General features: G+C 42.1%; 1 protein-coding gene across 1 annotated transcript in view; it reads right to left on the minus strand.

The window, feature by feature from the left end:
* The window catches only part of larp1 (La ribonucleoprotein 1, translational regulator), a 36,189-nt gene that overhangs the window by 12,426 nt on the left and 3,191 nt on the right, over positions 1-20,572 (minus strand). Inside the window, exons 2-12 of the mRNA XM_084138233.1 lie at positions 17,144-17,205; positions 15,012-15,077; positions 14,061-14,208; positions 13,020-13,154; positions 9,468-9,614; positions 7,582-7,744; positions 6,039-6,183; positions 4,733-4,907; positions 3,865-4,022; positions 2,322-2,690; positions 692-815 (exon numbers count right to left, since the gene is read on the minus strand). Of these exons, the coding sequence (XP_083994359.1) occupies positions 692-815; positions 2,322-2,690; positions 3,865-4,022; positions 4,733-4,907; positions 6,039-6,183; positions 7,582-7,744; positions 9,468-9,614; positions 13,020-13,154; positions 14,061-14,208; positions 15,012-15,077; positions 17,144-17,205 (1,692 nt within the window). The remainder of the gene's footprint in view (positions 1-691; positions 816-2,321; positions 2,691-3,864; positions 4,023-4,732; positions 4,908-6,038; positions 6,184-7,581; positions 7,745-9,467; positions 9,615-13,019; positions 13,155-14,060; positions 14,209-15,011; positions 15,078-17,143; positions 17,206-20,572) is intronic.

The raw sequence follows: 20,572 nt of genomic DNA on the forward strand, positions 1-20,572 counted from the left end.
CGAAAAACAATAAGCAGAGTGGACTGCCATAGCATCAATGAACAACATCACTGCAGGCTTCAGCATGGCTGTGTTTACGATTAGAAATGTCAAACAAATTTCGCCAACGTAGGTGATTGTAGACTGTAGCCCGAATCTGTATCTGTATGCATGAGACTGTCTGCATACCGGCAGAATTCACAGTTTTGTTGTAAAAAGAGACACATTATGCAGAAGTATAATGTGCTGTTATGCGTGTGTGTCAGAGCCTGCAGTCGCTGTGTGACGCGCGTTCGCTGCGAGCGTGACGAGCTGGACGCGCTCCGAGAAAAGACCGTTAAAATTGATTCCCTATTTTCGTTTTCGAAACTTGCGTTAGTTGGTCCGATCGACTGTGCAATCGATTTTCGAACGTAAAGTGACAGTCCTAATATCGGTTATCGGCTTTCAAATATGAAGAATTATCGGTTATAATAATAGGCCAACATGTTCATATTAGAGCATCACTAGTATGCACATACTGTTCGATGCGGATGTTAAGCTTATGTTGTGTGTCAATTTACAACCGGTTATACTGCGCATAAATTAAACGTTATTTGAATGTTTTTAGACTGTTAGAAACGTTGGGATGTAAATTAATGAACACTTATTTTTTTAACCCGTGACGACCCACAGGACTGGAGCACGAGTCCCAGTGCAGTAACACACTCACTCTGCTGGGGTCTCGGCGGGCCCGGGGGAACCTCCTGGTGGGGGTCGATGGGCGGCTCCGGGGTCAGACAGTCGAACTCCTCTCTGCTGATCAGGTGCACTTTCTTGAAGTTCTCCACTTCTTGCTGTTGCGAAAACATACAAGAGTTACAACAACATGCCGTTGAAACACAAAAACCAGAACACACACAGTCATCCTCACTCCATATAATCCAGCAGGACAACGAAACAAGCACAACAGTAATGCTACTTACTGACAACAGCAACACATGAGGATACACATCTCGCCCGTACCTGTGCGCCGAAAAGAGCCATGAATCCCCGCGCTGCTAGTCAGACACCAGTAAACTGAACAAGCTAACACTATCTGGCTTTTCTAGCGGCTCTGCTGGCCTTCCAGGACTCGCACGTGAGCGGCACAAAGAGCACAGCACAAAAGACCACAACAAACACTCTGGTGGAAGACTATTCTGTGCGGCCGGGTCCAGAAGCACTGCGCTAAAGCACACACTCTCTCCGCACACGAGAAGAAAAGCACTGGAGAATGGACACACACCCAGAATCTGACAGAATTAAACTCATCTCATGACAGCCGACACAATGAACACACACACACCACCTCAGATCAGCTGTCACCGCTCATAACACATCAATGCACACATTTCTGCCACATCACATGACCCTTCACTACTGATAAACTTTAAAGTCCCCCTGTGTTAAATCCAGCTTGTAATGTTGTTTATGTGTCTATGTGGTGTTTTTAATCTGCTTTAAGACAAACCATGTGTAAGTTCATAAGTCGACTCCATTGCTGAGTATTTCCTCCTTAAAACTGCAGTGAACCAAAGACAGTCTCAAAAACACGCTTTGAAATCGCTGGTGTTTCTGACGTCACAAACTACCTTGTAACCAATCAGATCAACGTGTGATCGTCAACCAGTGGATCTCTGAGCTGAGTGGAGGCGGGGCTCATTTGCATATTCATAGAACCGTGAATACTAAATGAGGCAAGGGTGTCGAGTTACATTCAAGATATTTTAAGCCATGAAGACATTTTTCAAGGAAAAAACGTTTAAATATGTCATTTTAGTGATCAAAGATGAGTTTTAAGTGATCAAATGTATTGACTACAGGGAGACTTTAAGATATTTAAATGTTGTGGATGAAAACAATGAAGGAACGCTCTCAATGCAATTTTAAAAACCGTTTCACTCTTCGCCAAGCCGCCTAAAACGCTTTAAAGTCTCCATGAAATCAAAACTGACAATTCTATTTATAGATTGTTTTAATAGTCTTGAATCAGAATAACTTCTTGCAGCATCTCTTCTCTTCTCTGATGACGAGGGCGGGGCTATAACCTGTCACTCACATGAGATCAGCCAATAGCAAACCACAACCATCCAATCAATTATCCACAGACACAACCAAGCCCCGCCCACATTTGTTTTTGCTCCAGAAGCGTTTCATTCTGATATACGACACAATAGAGGAGAAGAGACCAGCGAAACTCCCCTTTATGACGAGTTTAAGTGCACTACAGTAGGACGTCATCCTGCTTTCTCTCTATTACTGATTTAGATCTTTTGGAAATGCTCAAACATGCCAAAACACAAGATAAATAACCAGCTCACCTTGATCATGGCATACTCGGGCTCGTACGTGTCGTCCCAGAGGTCCTGCTCGTAGTAGTACAGCCCGTCGTTGATGACCTTCACGAGCTCGCTGCTCAGCTTGGACCTGGAGGTGTGGTTCCCCGTGCGGTCTCCTCCCGGGTGCTTGCGCAGGTACGGCGGCGTCTGAGTCACGATCAGGATCTTGTTGACGTCTCGATCGTCGATTTCACAGTCCGAGTCCTCATCCGACCAGTCGGTGAAAGTGTTGCGCCGGCCGTCGATCTGCTCCATCTCCTCGTCGAACATGAAGTCCAGCTCCTCGGGCTCGTCCTGCTCCTCGCCTGACGCCGGGCCGGTCTGAGCCGGCGAACGCACCGCATCCGCTTTCTGCAAGACAGCCGAGCGCCACCAGAGGGTTAATGATGCTGCAGGCACCAACAAAAGGCTAAAAACACACAAAACACATCTGAAACGGGAAAGAGCTTTGAGATTGACTGAACAACTAGATCTGACAAGAAATCTGAGGTGTATTTTTACACACTGCCGAAAGCGACAGAACAGAAGCAAATGGATCGCTGTGATTCACAGAAACGACTGGATCCAGGCATTTGTGTGTCAATATGCTGAATTTAAGGGTAAAATCATACCTTATATATTGTATTGACAACTCATCAATTAAATATTTACCATTATATATATTCTGCATAATTGGATGTTTTTAAATAAACTGACAAAAAAATAAACTACATAAGTTTTAGTGCTGGACGATATGATATATATATATATAAATAAAACACTGATATGACTGATCACATGGATTTAGACCTATATTGTATTTCTATAAAGCGTTCACAGGCAAATTTGCTTTATGTATTTCCCTTGTCTCGAAATCAGGCTCATATAAATGTCAGGAAACACAATTCCTGCTGCATGTCAATATCCATGATCACTGGATCTGTGGTAAGATATAAGGAACACTATATCAAGCCCAACCAAACTTTAAACTGATAATCGTTGTTAAACTATTAAAGCTCAACTACATCTATGTTATGTCATGGTTTTGCATCAACTCAACATACGGAGAGCTGTTGCTGCAAATAAATACAATTTCTCATTTGTCCCTTTGATTGTGGTGGGACAGACGACCCAGACGGGTTCAGGAGGGCCAAACATAATCAATCCCTTGATTCTGAGGTGTTGATTCCAACAGTTGGAATCGATTCAATCCAGTTCAACAGAGCTAATCATTAAGGGGATCTTTTACGCCCCTTTCACGAGATGAAATATAAATCTACGGTGTCCCCAGAATGGGTCTGAAATTTCAGCTCAAAATACCCACAGATTATGTCACATTTGCTCAGAAGAGGGCGGAGCCTTCACACGAGCTTCGGATACTCCGCCAATAACAAAACAGGCCAATCTCACTCATCTAAGATCTCAATCAATCTTCCAATTTCTTCCAATCAAAAAAGAATCGATGTATGACGTGGAGAAGGAAGTAAATTATCAGGAAATGTTAATTCTGAAGTGAACTAGTCCTTCATAAACCTGCTCCTCCTACCTTGGGTCGAGCGGGTGACGGCCTCGGCCTCTTCTTGACCTCGATCCACGACTCCGAGTCCAGGTCCGGCAGACTGGCGGACAGGCCCTTGGGCATCAGCTTCAGGTTGCTGACGTCATCAGTCTTGTGGTGCTGGGGTGTGGAGGATCTCGGGGAACCTGTCGGGGTCAAAGGCTCAGTCAGGAGTGTGTGTCCCGTACAGCGCTGTAACTCCTGCTTCACTATCACAGTACGATCATCGTTGAAGAATCCACTAGCTAGTCCACGACTGTTTCCCGAAACCATATTGTCGCAAATTGGTCATTCAACCACGTTGGTTGATGATGTCACGCAGGTGGTGGAGTAATGACTACTAATGAATCTGTTTCAGATTGAATTAATGCGAGATGTTTTGCTATAAATCACAGACTGGCATCTGAGGACTATTTCTCATTTTTCTCAGTTATTTTGCTTTATTTCCAGATTCAATCATAGACTCGTTCTCACACACTAGAGCTCGTTCACACACTCTTCAAAAACTACACTTTAAATCTCTTGACGAACTAAAAGACGTAAATGACATTTGCATGTATTGTAAATTAAAGACACCGGTTGCACTGAATGTCAGCTTGATTATATTTAGCCGCTAGGATTTATTGAGTCCACATGTCATGCAAACTAGAAACTCTTCTTCTAACCACAGGAGATCTGTCGTTACACACACACAACTCTGAGATGCTGTTTGCGAATGTTCGCTGGAAAGATGGTTTCGGGAAACACAGACTCGTTGAACTATGATGATAACGACGGAACTTGTGACCACAGCTGGCTAACGCTGCTTTCGGGAAACACACCCCAGAACGGCCCCTCACGTCGAGTCAGCGCTCACCTGTGTTTTTGTTCACAACGTTCCTGGGAACAAACTCCGGGCAGTTGATGAACTGGGAGAAGTCTGTCTGCGACTGGTCGGGCAGAGCGAGGCCCGGCAGGGGCCATTTCTCCGGCTCCTCCTTGCAGCGGATTTTCATATCCGTGATATCCACTATTTTACTGTCCTTCAGGGCCTGAGAGAAGAGCAAACCTCAGTTACAGCAGCAGTGTGTGTGTGTGTCTGTGTGTGTGTATGTGTATATGTGACACACCTCCAGTATGAGGCTGACGTCTGTGGTGGAAGCTGGCGATCAGGTGTGTGTGTGTGTGTGTGTGTGAGAGAGAGAGACACACCTCCAGTATGAGGCTGACGTCTGGTGGAAGCTGGCAATCAGAGGTGTGTGTGTGTGTGTGAGACACACCTCCAGTATGAGGCTGACGTCTGTGGTGGAAGCTGGCGATCAGGGGTGTGTGTGTGTGTGTGTGTGTGTGTGTGTGTGTGTGACACACCTCCAGTATGAGGCTGACGTCTGTGGTGAGCGCCTGCACGCGGTGGAAGCTGGCGATCGTGTGTGTGTGTATGTGTGTATATGTGACACACCTCCAGTATGAGGCTGCCGTCTGTGGTGGAAGCTGGCGATCAGGTGTGTGTGTGTGTGTGTGTGTGTGTGAGAGAGAGACACACACCTCCAGTATGAGGCTGACGTCTGTGGTGGAAGCTGGCGATCAGGGGTGTGTGTGTGTGTGTGTGTGTGTGTGTGTGTGACACACCTCCAGTATGAGGCTGACGTCTGTGGTGAGCGCCTGCACGCGGTGGAAGCTGGCGATCGTGTGTGTGTGTATGTGTGTATATGTGACACACCTCCAGTATGAGGCTGCCGTCTGTGGTGGAAGCTGGCGATCAGGTGTGTGTGTGTGTGTGTGTGTGTGTGAGAGAGAGACACACACCTCCAGTATGAGGCTGACGTCTGTGGTGGAAGCTGGCGATCAGGTGTGTGTGTGTGTGTGTGTGTGTGTGTGTGTGTGTGTGTGTGTGTGTGTGTGTGTGTGTGTGTGTGTGTGTGTGAGAGAGAGACACACACCTCCAGTATGAGGCTGACATCTGTGGTGGAAGCTGGCGATCAGGGGTGTGTGTGTGTGTGTGTGTGTGTGTGTGTGTGTGTGTGTGTGTGTGTGTGTGTGTGTGTGTGTGTGTGTGTGTGAGAGAGACACACCTCCAGTATGAGGCTGACGTCTGTGGTGAGCGCCTGCACGCGGTGGAAGCTGGCGATCAGGGGTGTGTGTGTGTGTGTGTGTGTGTGTGTGTGTGTGTGTGTGTGACACACCTCCAGTATGAGGCTGACGTCTGTGGTGAGCGCCTGCACGCGGTGGAAGCTGGCGATCAGAGACACCGGAAGGAAGCCCTCCTCATCCATCTTCCTGCGCAGGAAGAAGTCCCTCTCCAGATTGTCGCTGCTGAAGTAATATTCACTGCGGAAACACACACAGCATCTCAACACCGGTGAGAAACACACACAGCATCTCAACACCGGTGAGGAACACACACACACAGCCTTGAGGAACTGAACCGACCGCTTCTGAAGCGCCTATAGCGCTGGTCAGAGCAGTGTAAAAACATGCATTAAAAACAACTTTTACAAAACAATTGCAAATGTTTTATTAAAAGTGTAATCTATTAAACACAAGTAAACAAAAAAAATTCATCTAATACCACTAAATATGAAGTGCCTCTATAATGCGTGTTATTTTATTAAATCAGACCGATAAGAGACTTAACTAACTCTTTTTTTATTATACAAATGTGTCATTAATGTCTATACACATTTATAAAAATGTATCCAGTAAAAATCATATTTAGACACTGGTCCAGGGGTTCAGGGGTCACGGAGATCAGCGCCCCCTAGTGGCGAACCCCTGGAACGCTTCGAAACAGTAATGACGTCATGAAGCCTCGTTTACTGAGATGACTGGTTTCGAAGCTTAACAAGCACCATCTCTACATGACCTAATCGCTAATTAGTGTTTGTTCATGTGGTTTCTCACAGCTCACACAGACGAGGGCGAACACAAACATTAGGCCAGTTTCGTTCGAGAACGCTGATTCATCCACTAATGGAACGAAGTCTTTATGAGTGAGTCGTTGAATCATTCGCTCAATCCAACTTTTTAAAAAGCAATAATTCAACTTAAATATTTTGTAAATAGACTGCAGCAATTAACATTTTGTCAGAACCTCTAGTAAATTACATGTTATTTTGTTTAGTTGTCCATCCTGAACCGTGATCTATATTTTAAACAATATAACCGTGATTCTCAATGTACCCAGAGTCGTGCAGCTCTATAACAAATGATCCGTTTGCATCACTAATTACTAGAGCTGGGCAACGATTAAATCACATCCAAAATAAAAGTGTGTGTTTACTGTGTATATTTAGTATATATAAATACACACGTATACATTTAAGAAAAATGTGTTATTTATATGTAAAATATTTATATATAATATAAATTGTGCATATATATATATATACATGCAAATATTTCTTAAATATATACATGCATGTGTGTGTATTTATATATACAAAATAATTCCTATACAGTACACACATTTATTATGTTAAACTGGATGTGATAAACCCAGCACTAGTAATCACATGTCATAATTGCTGAAGTATTCACACACACACACACACACGATTCCCCCTCTGCATGTCTGGCTTCCTCAGAGCTGTGGAGTTACCCTGGCACTGTACAGATGATGAACACTGTTGGCTCTCTGACACTGCTTCTGAGCTGTCATACGCATAAACGCAGATGCACATCTACTCCTCCGGGAACGCGAGGCTCTCGCCGGACGGTGTTACTCACATCTGCCTCTTGATGTAGTCCTTGAGCAGGTCATGGTCCACAGTGTACAAGTCGTTACTGCTCATGTTGTCATAATAGTACGTCACGGTGCTGTTGAACTTCTGCCCACAGGCTCCATCCTTCCCATCAAAGCCTTTATAGCCGTAGTAGTAGTCATAATGACCTGATGAGACAACAACAGGACAATCAAGCAGGAACACACGATTAAAGTGCCCTCATTATGCTTTGAGAAATGACCCCCCATGTAGTGTGTGACGGAGCTGTTTGTGGATGTAGAAGGTCTAAAGTTTCAAAGGTCAAACTGCAGATAAGTGAAGTCACTGTCTCCCAAAGAAAGAAGCGATTCTGAACCGCCTGGAACAAGTCAGTAATTCAGTCTCACTTCCTGCTGAACCTGCGTAGGTTTGTGACTAATTTGTATAATTCCAGTTTATGGTCTTGATTGGCTGAGCAGCGTCTCTTAGCCCCGCCCTCAAACACTGTAGTGTATCTGAGACTGGAAGAGTTTGGTTCGTGTTGTTCATCAAAGGTGTGATTGGCAAAGGACAAAAAAGCAGGAAAATATACGGCGTTCAAAGCCATCGTTACTGTTCGTATCACTGTGATCAAGAGCTGAGATTCAGATATGATAATGAGCGTTTGGTTTCTGACCAATCAGAGCAGAGCAGCTCTCAGAGAGGCGGAGCTTAGAGAGACTGAATCCTTGATGGAAGCATTTCAGACACTGAGAGGAAAGAGCTGAGATTATGAGGACATTAAAGTGTTTTTGATGTTTGAGGAATGTGAGCCTGTTGTAGGCGACGCCAAAACAACATTAGGAACCTTTAAAATAGCACTATAACAATTTTGTTTCATTTCAAATTTTCACATTTATTTTCCCATTTACTTATTTCTATTTTAGTAAATATACGTAAGATTAATATAAATGTAATTTCAGCAATTGTTTGCAGGTGTTTTTATCTTTAAATGAAATGTAATATAATATACCGGTCTCCCTGCTCTCAGCGATATCAGCGTCGTCCATCAAATAAACCCATATTGGCCGACCCCTAAAATCATAATTATGGCTGGGAATCGAAAATGGATTCTGGAATCGAATACTTTTCTAATAAAATTAAAATTTCGATTCCTCTTATTGATTCCTTTGTGAGCATTTCAATATGACTTTAAACCATTCAAGTGCGAGAGACTCTGCTTTCTGTTCTCATGTGTATCAGTATACTGGACCCGGCAGCTCTTAAAGGGACAGCAGCCTAATATTCCTATTGCTGTCTCTATAATAACACTAATCAAACAACAAAAGACAGAAAATGTACTCGCTGTTCTTGACTGAATAACTGTAACTATATTTGTAATGTATATTATATTTATAAAGTACAGTGTTATTTTACATTTGATCAGTTTCTGAACCTGAAAATCTTAAAACACTTTATTTCAGTCGTATCTTTGTTCAGTTGTATCCATTTGTTGCAATTGCTAATTTCTGCAAATTTTTTTTTTGTTCTTTTTTAATTACTGAGTCTATAATAATGCTTGAAATGTATATTATTTAGGCTAGGTGTTTTTCTACAGGCAAACGCTCCTTGTGTAAGTGTTCTTTCGCCCGTTGATTATGTTCATGATATTCAGCTACAATTACATGTTTTGCAATAAGACTAAATGTGAATGATATCCAAGTTTTTTTTTTACCTTATTGGAATCGAAATTAGGAATCGATAAGCAGAATCGGAATCATTGAAACCCAAACGATACCCAGCCCTAATGCTGATGGCAGAGCGACTCAAGCATTGCTGGTTTAGCGAGTGGTGTAATGTTCTGCGAGCGTGACTTTGAGCCTGGACTCAGTGTTTGCTCAATCAATGGCAGATGAAGGTAGAGTTCATTACCTCGGCCTCTTCCTCGTCCTCTTCCTCGTCCCCGACCCCGGCCTCGGCCCCGGCCTCCGGCTCTGTACGGCGCTCCCTCGCTCTTCACACTCGACACCTCGTCATGGTCATCCCTCAACTCCTGATCGTACTTCCCACTGTGCCAATCTGCAAACACACATCAGAAGAGCTGTTGGTGTGACGTCAGGAGTTCTGGTAGTCTGGGAGCAGGGAGCTCGATTATGTAGTGATCATCCCTATGTCCTATTCTTTGAAGACGGTTTCTCTTTCAAATGCCCCATGAAGGGATCATCCGCAGCATTTAGGGTACAGTACAACTGGCTGACTGACAGCGGCTCTCCAGAGCTGAAGTATAGTTTATACTAGTGTGCATCTAGATAGTGGGTGTGCATATCATACAAGATAAAAGAAGTTTGTAGACAAACTAAGTTGGCTAGAAAAAGCCAAGCCAGAAAGTTTGAAGTAGCTTTAAAAGCTTGAAGTTTGAAGGTTTTAAGTTTAGTAGTTTTAATGGATGGATGGAATATTCAGGGTTCCCACTCTAAACCAAATGTCAAATTCCCTGACTTTCACCGACTAAAAAGATGAATTTCCATGACCTATAATGAACGGCAGAACAGGCCGCTGTTTAGCGGAGCACCGAGCAGACAAAAAACAGCCACCTGTCCTAACCTGACGTGACAAAGCTACAAGACGACAAAATCAATCATAAATCACAGCCAATCATAACCGCGTGTGGGCTCTGTTCGCAAAAATCGCTGCAAAAGATGCTTTCCAACAGGTGTTTTACCATTCGCTGTAAAACTGTGGACCTATTTTTCCAAACGCCTCACACCCGTACATTCTTCCGTTGAGAGCTTGAATAATAGACACTCAGCCCAGTTTCCGGCGGCGGAGTGATACCGCACCTCACAGCACATCCAATACAAGTCAATGGAGTTGACTACGATAAAACCTGTTGGAAAGCATCTTTTGCAGCGATTTTTGTGTGAGCATATCAGTGAACACCCGACCACTCGCTGAGTTTCACGCCTTTGTAAACAAAAGTTTAATGCGTTTTAGGAAGGATTGTTCCAGTGCCCATCGGCAGCCATTCTGTAGGTCGAGAAAGAAATCTAAAACTCTCGGGACAGCAGCATGTGTCCAAATTTTAATCTTAACGTTCTATTTCATCAGAAACGATCTGTAAACAGGGCTTTAAGTGTAAAATACCAAACTTGTCCTTTAAGCTGAGACGTGCTCCACTGTGTCTCACACTGCCGTCACTGCTGGGGGTGGGGCGGCTTCATTAGCTGATTGCGGTTCTCTTGGAGCTATGGGGAGGCTGCAGTAGAGCAGCGATGGGCACTTGGGCCGAAGATGATGCTCCTGTCGGCTTCATACGAGTAGCATGCTTCTTGCTGTTTGCGTGGCCTCACCCATATTTGATAGCTCAATAGTAGTTTTACAAACTTCACATTTAGCTTTTCTGTCGTCTACTTTTAACACCCAGTCTTTAAATTGTTCATTTTGTAGCCAAAGCTCTTGAAATTTACATTTTCCTGGCATGTTTGCCTTAGTCGAATGCAGTCACCTGTACCTGTTAACTAAGTGATTTCCAATTGAGCGGGAAAGGAATAAATATGGCGCTCAAAATAGACTAAGCACAACAATACAGAAAGATGTGTGAAACAAATCAGTATAGAAAAATTACATTTTGATAAATGGAAACTAAAATTTAAAGCAACAAACTAAATTCCCTGATATTCCATGACTTGGACAAAAAATATATAAAATTCCCTGACTTTCAATGTTTAAAATTCCATGACATTCCAGAAATTCCATGACCCGTGGGAACCCTGAATATTAAATGAGTCTAATGGGCTACTCTGGTTGCTAAGGGGTTGCTATGCAGTAAGGTATTCTGAATGGTTACTAGGGTGCTTTGTGGTTGTAAAAGGTACTTAGGGTGGTTGCTAGTGTTGCCATGCGGTTGCTAAGGTACTCAGGGTGGTTGCTATGGTGTTGCTAGGGTATTTAGGGTGGTTCCTAAGGTACTTGGGGTGGTTGCTAGGGTGTTGCTAAGGTACTCAGAGTGGTTGCTATGTGGTTGGTAGGGTAGTATGGGTTGTTGCTAGGGTGTTGCTATGTGTTTGCTAAGGTACTCAGGGTGGTTGCTATGTGGTTGGTAGGGTAGTCTGGGTTGTTGCTAGGGTGTTGCTATGTGTTTGCTAAGGTACTCAGAGTGGTTGCTATGCGGTTGCAAAACAATCATATAATGTGAAATTATTACAAGCAATGAAAAGGAAGTGGCGTCAGATCTTTTCTTCCGCATTGTGACATAGGCTGTGTTCACACTGCAGGGCTTAATGCTCAATTCCGATTTTTTGAATTTTTTTTATTTTTTTGCAAGGCCGTTCACATTTCCAATTAAATGCGACCTTTTGTGATCTCCTGTGTGAACGTGAAATGACCCAGAAGTGACCCGCATGCGCAAAAGAGTACTCAATGGTCAACGACGTCACTTGTTGTTTGCGGAAGTAGCTAAACTTCAACTAACTGTGATTCACTCACTCACACACACACACACACACACACACACACACACACACAACACATGAGCGCGCGCAGCGACCCTTACACAAGAGCCAGACAGTTAAGTTAACATAACGTTAGTCTACTCTTATTCACATTGGATATATAATGATGGTGGCCGTGGGCTTTTATTTATTTATTTAATTAACGGGCTCGTCGAGGTCGACCCGTTCGGCAGATTTACCTCAGCTCGACGAATATGCAGTCCGTTTTCAAACCGACGACTACTTCAACGCAGACTTATGACGTTTGTCCTTGACCTGGCCGTTCAGACTGAAGTCGCATTTCAAAAGATCGGATACGTATCGGATTTGGACCACATACCCAAGTGGCCTGGGTCACATTTGAAAAGATCGGATCTGTGTCGTTCAGACTGTCATGAAAAGATCAGATACAGGTCGCATAGGGGCAAAAAAAATCGGAATTGGGTCGTTTCAGCCTGCAGTGTGAACATAGCCATAGATCTGAATGTAACAGATATAAATGTAGGGAAGGGTTTGGATGTTGAGATGTGGGTGTGGCTCTCAAAAATGTATGCAGATGAGCGCCCGCTTGCAGGGGCGGAGCTAAAGCCAGACTGCATGATTGTAGAATCTAGAACACGTCACTGGAGAGTAAACTTTACGAAAATGACACGCATGCACAGATGAATTGTTCACAATAAGATCTATAATTTGCTTTTCGCGAATAGATGCGGTTTTATTTCATGCTGACTTTAATGTAAGCAGACAAGATCAAACAAGTGCGAAACATGATTGAATTGCAAATATGTAGTTTTAATCTTCATTTGTTGTTTGTCTTGTATTATATGCATTATTATGCACGCATGTTTCCGCAACATGCACATAAACTTAACGTGTGCATTTATAATGGAGTTGTCCACAAAGGTAAAGGTGTGTTTGATCATGTGTAACGGCTGTTCGGGTCTCACTGCATCAGATGTGGCCAGGATGTACACCAGTGAAAGCGAGTGCGTACCTCTCAGGTCGTTCCTGCTGCCGGGGGGGATTCGATGAGCGTCAAACGGGCGCGTGTTGTTCCGAGAGGCAGAGCGCTCGCGCGGACCTTCAGACTTCACCTCGATCATTAGAGGAACCCACTTGTGCTTATTTCCTACAACATCATCATCACCATTATTAGGTTTTTACACACATTCATTTCATAACACATCTTTAAGGATTAGCTCACTTCAGAATGAAAATTTCCTGATAATTTACTCTACCCCACGTCATGCAAGATGTTGATGTCTTTCTTTCTTCAGTCAAGAAGAAATGAAGGTTTTTGAGGAAAACACTCCAGGATGTTTCTCCATATAGTGTCTTCAATGGGGTCCAACGGGTCGAAGGTCCAGATGTGAGTTTCAGTGCAGCTTCAAAGTCTCGACACGATCCAGCCGAGGAATAAGAGTCTCATCTAGACAAACCAGCCGACATTTATAACAAAATAAACATTTATATACTTTTAACCTCAAATGCTGGTCTTGCACTCGCTGTGATGCGCCACACATTACGTAATCAGGTTGAAAGGTCACGGTAGGTGAAGAACTGACCCAGTGTTTACAAGCGAATGAGCAAAAACTAGCCCAAGTAAAAACATTAACAAACAAACAAATAAATAAAAGGTAAAACAACGATGTTGGACGATTTTGAAGTGAAAATGAGAGAGAGTTTTTCACTCTACATTTCAGAACCGGAACACGCGTGACCTTTCAACCTGATTACGTAATGTGTGGCGCATCACAGCGAGTGCAAGACCAGCATTTGAGGTTAAAAGTATATAAATGTTTATTTTGTTATAAATGTCCGCTGGTTTGTCTGGATAAGACTCTTATTCCTCGGCTGGATCGTGTCGAGACTTTGAAGCTGCACTGAAACTCACATCTGGACCTTCGACCCGTTGGACCCCATTGAAGAGGTTTTAATTCTGAAGTGAACTACTGCTTTAAAATTGATACAAGAAACAGTAAGAGCGTTCACTTCTTCCCTCTCTCACTCTAGTAAAGGATCTGGCGTTAAACACCTCTCTTTTTGTGTCCGTTTTTCTGCGACTCCTCATCAGTGTTCTTCTCTTCTCCAGAGTCGTCCGATTTGGCTTTGAGGTTTTCTTTGCTCTCTTCATTCTCCCTCTTTCCCTTGGACTCGCGTTTGACCGCCGACTTCTTCACAACCTGACATGTCCATCAAGAGGAGTAAAAACAATCACATCGTGGCATTTTCACAAACTCGTCTGACTTTACACTAGATGGGCTCTGTTTGAAAAGGAAACCGTCTTTATAAAGCCAATTTTAATGATGAATCCCACCTTTCCCCCTAAAGGACAATATTTTGCACGTATTGTAGCCTAAAATAAGCGCTAAGTTCAGGGTTCGTACAAATACTGTAAAATCAAAAGGACTTTAAGCACTATTTTTTCGTTTTTTTCAAGGACTACAATCAGAGATCTAATTTATGAAACAACATCTTTCTTGATTATCTTTTAAATTCTAAATAAGGTAAATAGATCAAATAAACTTAAAACTAAATGGTACAAATAAAGTGCAGCAGATGCAATGACTGTGGAAACATAACCACTGAAAGGACACTATGACAAAGATATCGCTTTCCTCTTTCAAACTGATTCTTTCTCCCATGAATATATGATTGAGCTGAACAATGAAAGCGGTATCATATACTTGATATTTATGAGCAATATCACACTCAGCCATGAAAAATGCAGTTTTAATTTTGTGCGAAAAGACTGTTTTATCAATAAAATTTTACATAAATTTCCCATATATTGTCTTTCAAGAACTCAAGCACTTTAAGGACTTCTTCATAAAATTGTCTGTTTTCAAGGGTTTTTCAGGACTTAAATTTCCAAAAGTCAAATTCAAGCACTTTAAGCACCTTGTACGAACCCTGTAACGTCAGGATTGAGCTTTGATCAGGTATAGATGGGGAACAGCAGAGACCCAGCTTAGCGCTCTCTTACCTGAACCTCCTTGGTAGCGATCTCTCCCGGCGTCGGCCAGTTGTTCGTGTCTCCGAAATCCCCCACCTTTAACGACATGTGAGCGTTAAGCTCGTTAGATAGCAGCTCACACACACAACGCAGCAGCGTAAACACCACAGCAGACTCGCCTCGCGCTGACACACTCACAGAGACGAGGACACTACTAACATGCTTATCGTATTAAGAGTTCAACACACACAGAGCCATCACATCTATTGGCACGAAATCTCATTTATGTGAGGAGAACGACCACATTTACATCTAAACGTGCATGAATATGAATAATCTGGACTCAGTCAGATTAACTGAATAAAAGTGTTCGGATGAGTCCACTGCGCTGCGTTTGTGTCATTTTCTCTGCTAATAAAGACCTTGAGCTGATTCTCTACTCTTAGTGCTGTGGGCATCTGAAAAACACACACTACTTTAACATGCGGTGTGAGACAGGTAGTGGTGCAACGGATCACAAAACTCACGGTTCAGATCGTTTACGGTTTTTGAGCCACGGATCGTTTTTCGGATCAGCAAAAGAAAAAAAAGAAAAAAAATTCTATATACACACATGGGGGGGGTTAACTTTGCTTTTCATTTATTACTTAAAGGGATACTCCACTTTTTTTGTTAATAGGCTTGTTTTACAACTCCCCTAGAGTTAAACAGTTGAGTCTTACTGTTTTCGAATCCATTCAGCCGATCTCCGGGTCTGGCAGTACCACTTTTAGCATAGCTTAGCATAGATCATTGAATCGGACAGGACCATTAGCATCTCTCTCAAAAAAATGACCAAAGAGTTTCGATATTTTTCCGATTAGAAAATCGCAACTTTTCATTTTCCGTCGGTCTTAGTACACGATGTAACTACAGAAGAGTCCAGTTTTAAATAGGAAAAATATCGAAACTCTTTGGTCATTTTTTTGAGAGAGATGCTAATGGTCCTGTCCGATTCAATGATCTATGCTAAGCTATGCTAAAAGTGTTACCGCCAGACCCGGAGATCGGCTGAATGGATTCGAAAACAGTAAGACTCAACTGTTTAACTCTGGGGGAGTTGTAAAACAAGCCTATTAACAAAAAAAGTGGAGTATCCCTTTAAAGCTTACTTGAAGTACTTCAATACCACAGCAAAAACTGCTAGCCAGACTGATAAAGTTCAAACATTATTATTATTAAAAACAATAGTAGAAATAATACACAAGTTACAAGCAGAGATGAATACTAAATAAAGTTACAAAGTCTAACAGTAGTATTCATATGTACAAATTTATAATTACCCCTCGATGTCAAATAACACTATTTGTTCACTGTAGAAATTAAATATAGGTTCATCTTTGTTAAAGCTGTATTTTGTTGTTTTATTACCATTAATGACAGACGACAGCAGGAATATTAGTCTACTGTCCCTTTAAGACTTATGACAGAACAGAGAAAACTTGCCTAGACGGATATGTAGATGGGTATTTAGTGTGCATGTGTCCATTCAAGGGCAAGGAAACGCAAAAAATAGGAATGAATTCGGTGTTCGAGCGCTGTCTGAACGTGCCAGTCCCGATTTCGCCTCTTCTACGCGTTTAAAGTAGTTTTAATGTGTAAATTGGCAAGACAAAACATGTCCAAATGATAAACTTTCACTATGAAGGTTAAATTCAGCAGTTAATCCGCGAATCACACGTGTCGAACCGTGGGGGTAAGCTGATCCGGACAGATCACGATCACCTGCGATCCGTTGCACCCCTAAAACAGGCCCTAAGGCCCATTCAAACCAAGGATGATAACGATATAGTTGTTAAAATCACTCTAAATGTAAAAGAACAGCAGATTCCACACCACAACTAACGCCACGTATCGCTGGAATCACTTCCAGAGTCATTTTTTCAGCTGAAGAGCGATAAATACATTAACAGCCAATCAGAATCCTTCCAACTTTGAGGAGCTTGTGCATTTAAAGCGTCGTGCGCAGGTGTGTGTGCTGATATAGAGATCGCTCTTGGCCTGAACGGACCTTCAGTCTTTACAAGGCATTTTCTTTAATAAATGTAATGTTGCAAACCTGTAACCCAGTGTGGGTCAAACAGTCCTGCTCCTGTAGAGAGACTCAAGTGAACGCCACTCACCTTTCCCCCGCGCCTCGCTCGCGTGTTCCCCGCCTTCACGACCTTTGTGGGACCAGAATGCTCTGGAGAAGCAGAAGTGCATGACAGTTAAAGACAGGTCAAATAAGCTGAATTAAGCACTTATGGCAACCTTATTATTCTAAAACAAATTACACTAGTAGAAACATTTCAGACAAGCAATGCATACTTTAGAGTGGAGAAAGAGCAATAAACATACGTCTCAAAGGTTTATATAAGTACGGCCTGGCGCAAACAGACAACAAGAGAATCTTTGTTCAGTTCACAGAAGTTCCTGTGATGCAAAGCCACATTAAAAACACCAATCGTCAAAATATTTTAGAGAACAACGTTTAAAACTCATGCCATGTGATGCGTTTCAACTCACGCTTTTCAGAAGATGATTTTCTCTGAATATATTCTCTGATGAAGACATACAACCTTTTACATCCAAATTAAGCAACTGTTTAGTTGAGTCACTTCGAGAGCTTGTGAGAGTCGAGACACTAGTCCTGCGTACGACCCTCGCTGAGATCAAACCAGTGTACTACAGTATTCACTGCATTTGATCAACAAACAGTTAAGAATAAATGTGCTAAGCAAAGCTGCTTGTTGGCTTTCGACATAAAACTTGGTGAAATGATTTCAGTGTGTAGTATCAGTACTTTTGAACATTTCCAGCACATTTTAAGAATACCGTAATAACCGTGATCTATAAAACATCTATAGTTACAACCACAGTCTAATATGCAAAGTCATGTTTTCTATAAAGAATTGTTTCTCTGATACGGTTAACATTATTTAAGAGATTTAACATTTTTAAAAAGTAGCCAAGATCTCAATGAAATAAGGTTAGAGACCCAAAACAAGCTTCAATAAATAACTTTATGAAGTTGTCTAGGATTATGACTGGTTATGAACTGATAGTCATCGGAAAACAAATACTAGTATAATTTCTGGCCAAGAATGTTCATTAGGGTCATATGCTGTTTGTGTGAACAGGATTACTGGTAACTTGCTTTGTGTGATTTGAGTCTGTTCCAGCTGTAAGAGCACACACACACACACACACACACACACACACACACACACACGTGCGCTCTGAACTCAGTCCTCTCAGAGAACAGTCTATTGCTACAGTGTTTCTCATTCATTACCTAAAGTCTGGAAGCCCATCAGTTTCATAACGCACACGTCACAGAACAACACAAAAGGTCTTTAGCATTGAGTTTTGCACAACATGCTTATTTACGTAATGAAGTGTGAGCGGCGCCCGGCTGGCGTTGTGTTAGAGCGCGGAAGCCCACAGTTTCAAACTAAGAACACTTTGCTGAGAGTAGGGTTGGGAATCAAACATTTATCACAATTCTGGAATCGAATACTTGCTATATAATAAAAATGTATTCCTCTTATCGATTCCTAAGGTCCATCACATTTGACCTTTCCAATGTGATGACGCAATGCGTGGCGTGTCGCAGACCAGCACAAGGCGAACAATTGTGGTCAAAAAGTATATACATTTTTATTTTTTTTAGAAAACGGCCGATCGTTTCGCCAGATAAGACCCTTATTCCTCAGCTGGGATCGTGCAGAGCCTTTTGAAAATGCATTGATTTGAACTTCAACATTCTGGTTGCCATTGAACTCCGTTTTGTGTAGAAAAATCCTGAAATGTTTTCCTCAAAAAACTTCATTTCTTTTCCACTGAAAGAAAGAAAGACATGGACATCTTGGATGGCATTGGGGTGAGTAAATTATTAGGAAATTTTCGTTTTGAGGTGAACTAATCCTTTAAACTGACTTTAAACCATAGAAGCGCAAGACGACTTGTGCGCGGTTTTCTGTTCTCATGTGTATCAGTATATTGGATCCGTGCAGCTCTTAAAGGGACAGTAGCCTAATATTCCCGCTCTATAATAACACTAATCAAACAACAAAAGACAGAAAATTCACTCACTGTTCTTGACTAAATAACTTCAGTAACTACACAGGGCTCTACGCTAAATGAAAAAATTTAGGAGCACACAAAGAAATATAGGAGCACAGTGAAAAAAGTTGATTAAACTGCTCAATTCATATGGATTAGTTTTATGATCTTTTTATGAACGTTTTTCGAAGCATCAAAGTGGTAATTGTGTAGCTGTCAATGGAGGGAAAGAAATCTCTCAATTTCATCAAAAAGTTCTTCATTTGTGTTGAAGATGAGTGAAAGTCTTACGGGTTTGGAACGACATGATGGAGAGTAATAAATGACAGAATTTTCTATTTTGGGTGAACTAACGTTACCCGTTTAATAATTATGCAATTATTATTTTAACCTACTTCAAAATATATAAAAAGAATGAACACCTCAAAGTATAAAGTGCTAAAAACAAAACAAATGCCTGCTTGCTTTTTCCCTTTGCAGTACTTGCAGTAGCCTATATTAAGTTACATCAAAAATGAGTTGTTGTCGTCTTCCTGTCCTCAGTGTTGACTGTTTTGGTCGTAACTTCAGTTTATGCACTTGGTCTTTTGGTGGGACATAATTAAAATAAAATTTGGTGGGTTGCTAATAAAATTGATACTCATTTGCAAGTAGGCCTATTGATAGTGTGCGGGAGTTCATTATTTTGTTTTTTTTGCTCTTGGTCTTTTGAGATAATGACTATAGGCTTCATACTGTGTTGCGTATCTAGCTCACTAAGTGTTTACTTTACTTTTTTTATGGTGTAGCGCCTGTTTACACCTGGACACTGCATACGTTTTTACTGATCAAAACGATTCCATTTACACCTAGTCACATTGTGTGTTTTCGCAAAACTAAATCGGATCTTCTATTCCCGCGTTATATGCAGATTTAATGTAGGCCTAGTTCACGTCACCAAAAGCAACAGATATGACCAGCATTGTATTGATCATCATAAGCTCATTTCTAAATCAGCGATAGGAGAGAGCGACAGCAGCACTGGTAACCGTTAGCCTAATATCATTTCGTTTCTTTACTATTAATGAATATGATTGTGTGATGAGCGTCTACGACTTACTTTCACTTTAATTCGCGGCAGTTTGCGCGTTAGCTTGATGAATGGATCGCTCATCTGTCGCACGTGTTGCAGTAGCGTCATCATATCTGGCTATAACATGACATATAGCCAATAACACGCTCTCACACGTTTATTTTTAGCACTGTTGGGACTGAGGACTCTCTCACTTAAAATCCAGCAGTTCCCGCACATTCCCACACTATTTCAGTGATTGGCTCAATGGTTGCGAATCGTCGCTCCCATTTGAATAAAGTTAAGCGCGTCATCAAATGTTCACATCACGCAGTTGCGACCCCGTCCTCTTGCTTGCTTTCCATGTGAAATCAGTGGTGTGCTTCGCTTCATCGCGCTGTTGTCTTCAGTGTATTGAGAACAGCCCGTCACTCGCGCACTGTGCTCGTAAACT

This window comes from Abramis brama (assembly GCF_963993115.1).
Source record: "Abramis brama genome assembly, chromosome: 15".
Taxonomy (NCBI): Eukaryota; Metazoa; Chordata; class Actinopteri; order Cypriniformes; family Leuciscidae; genus Abramis; species Abramis brama.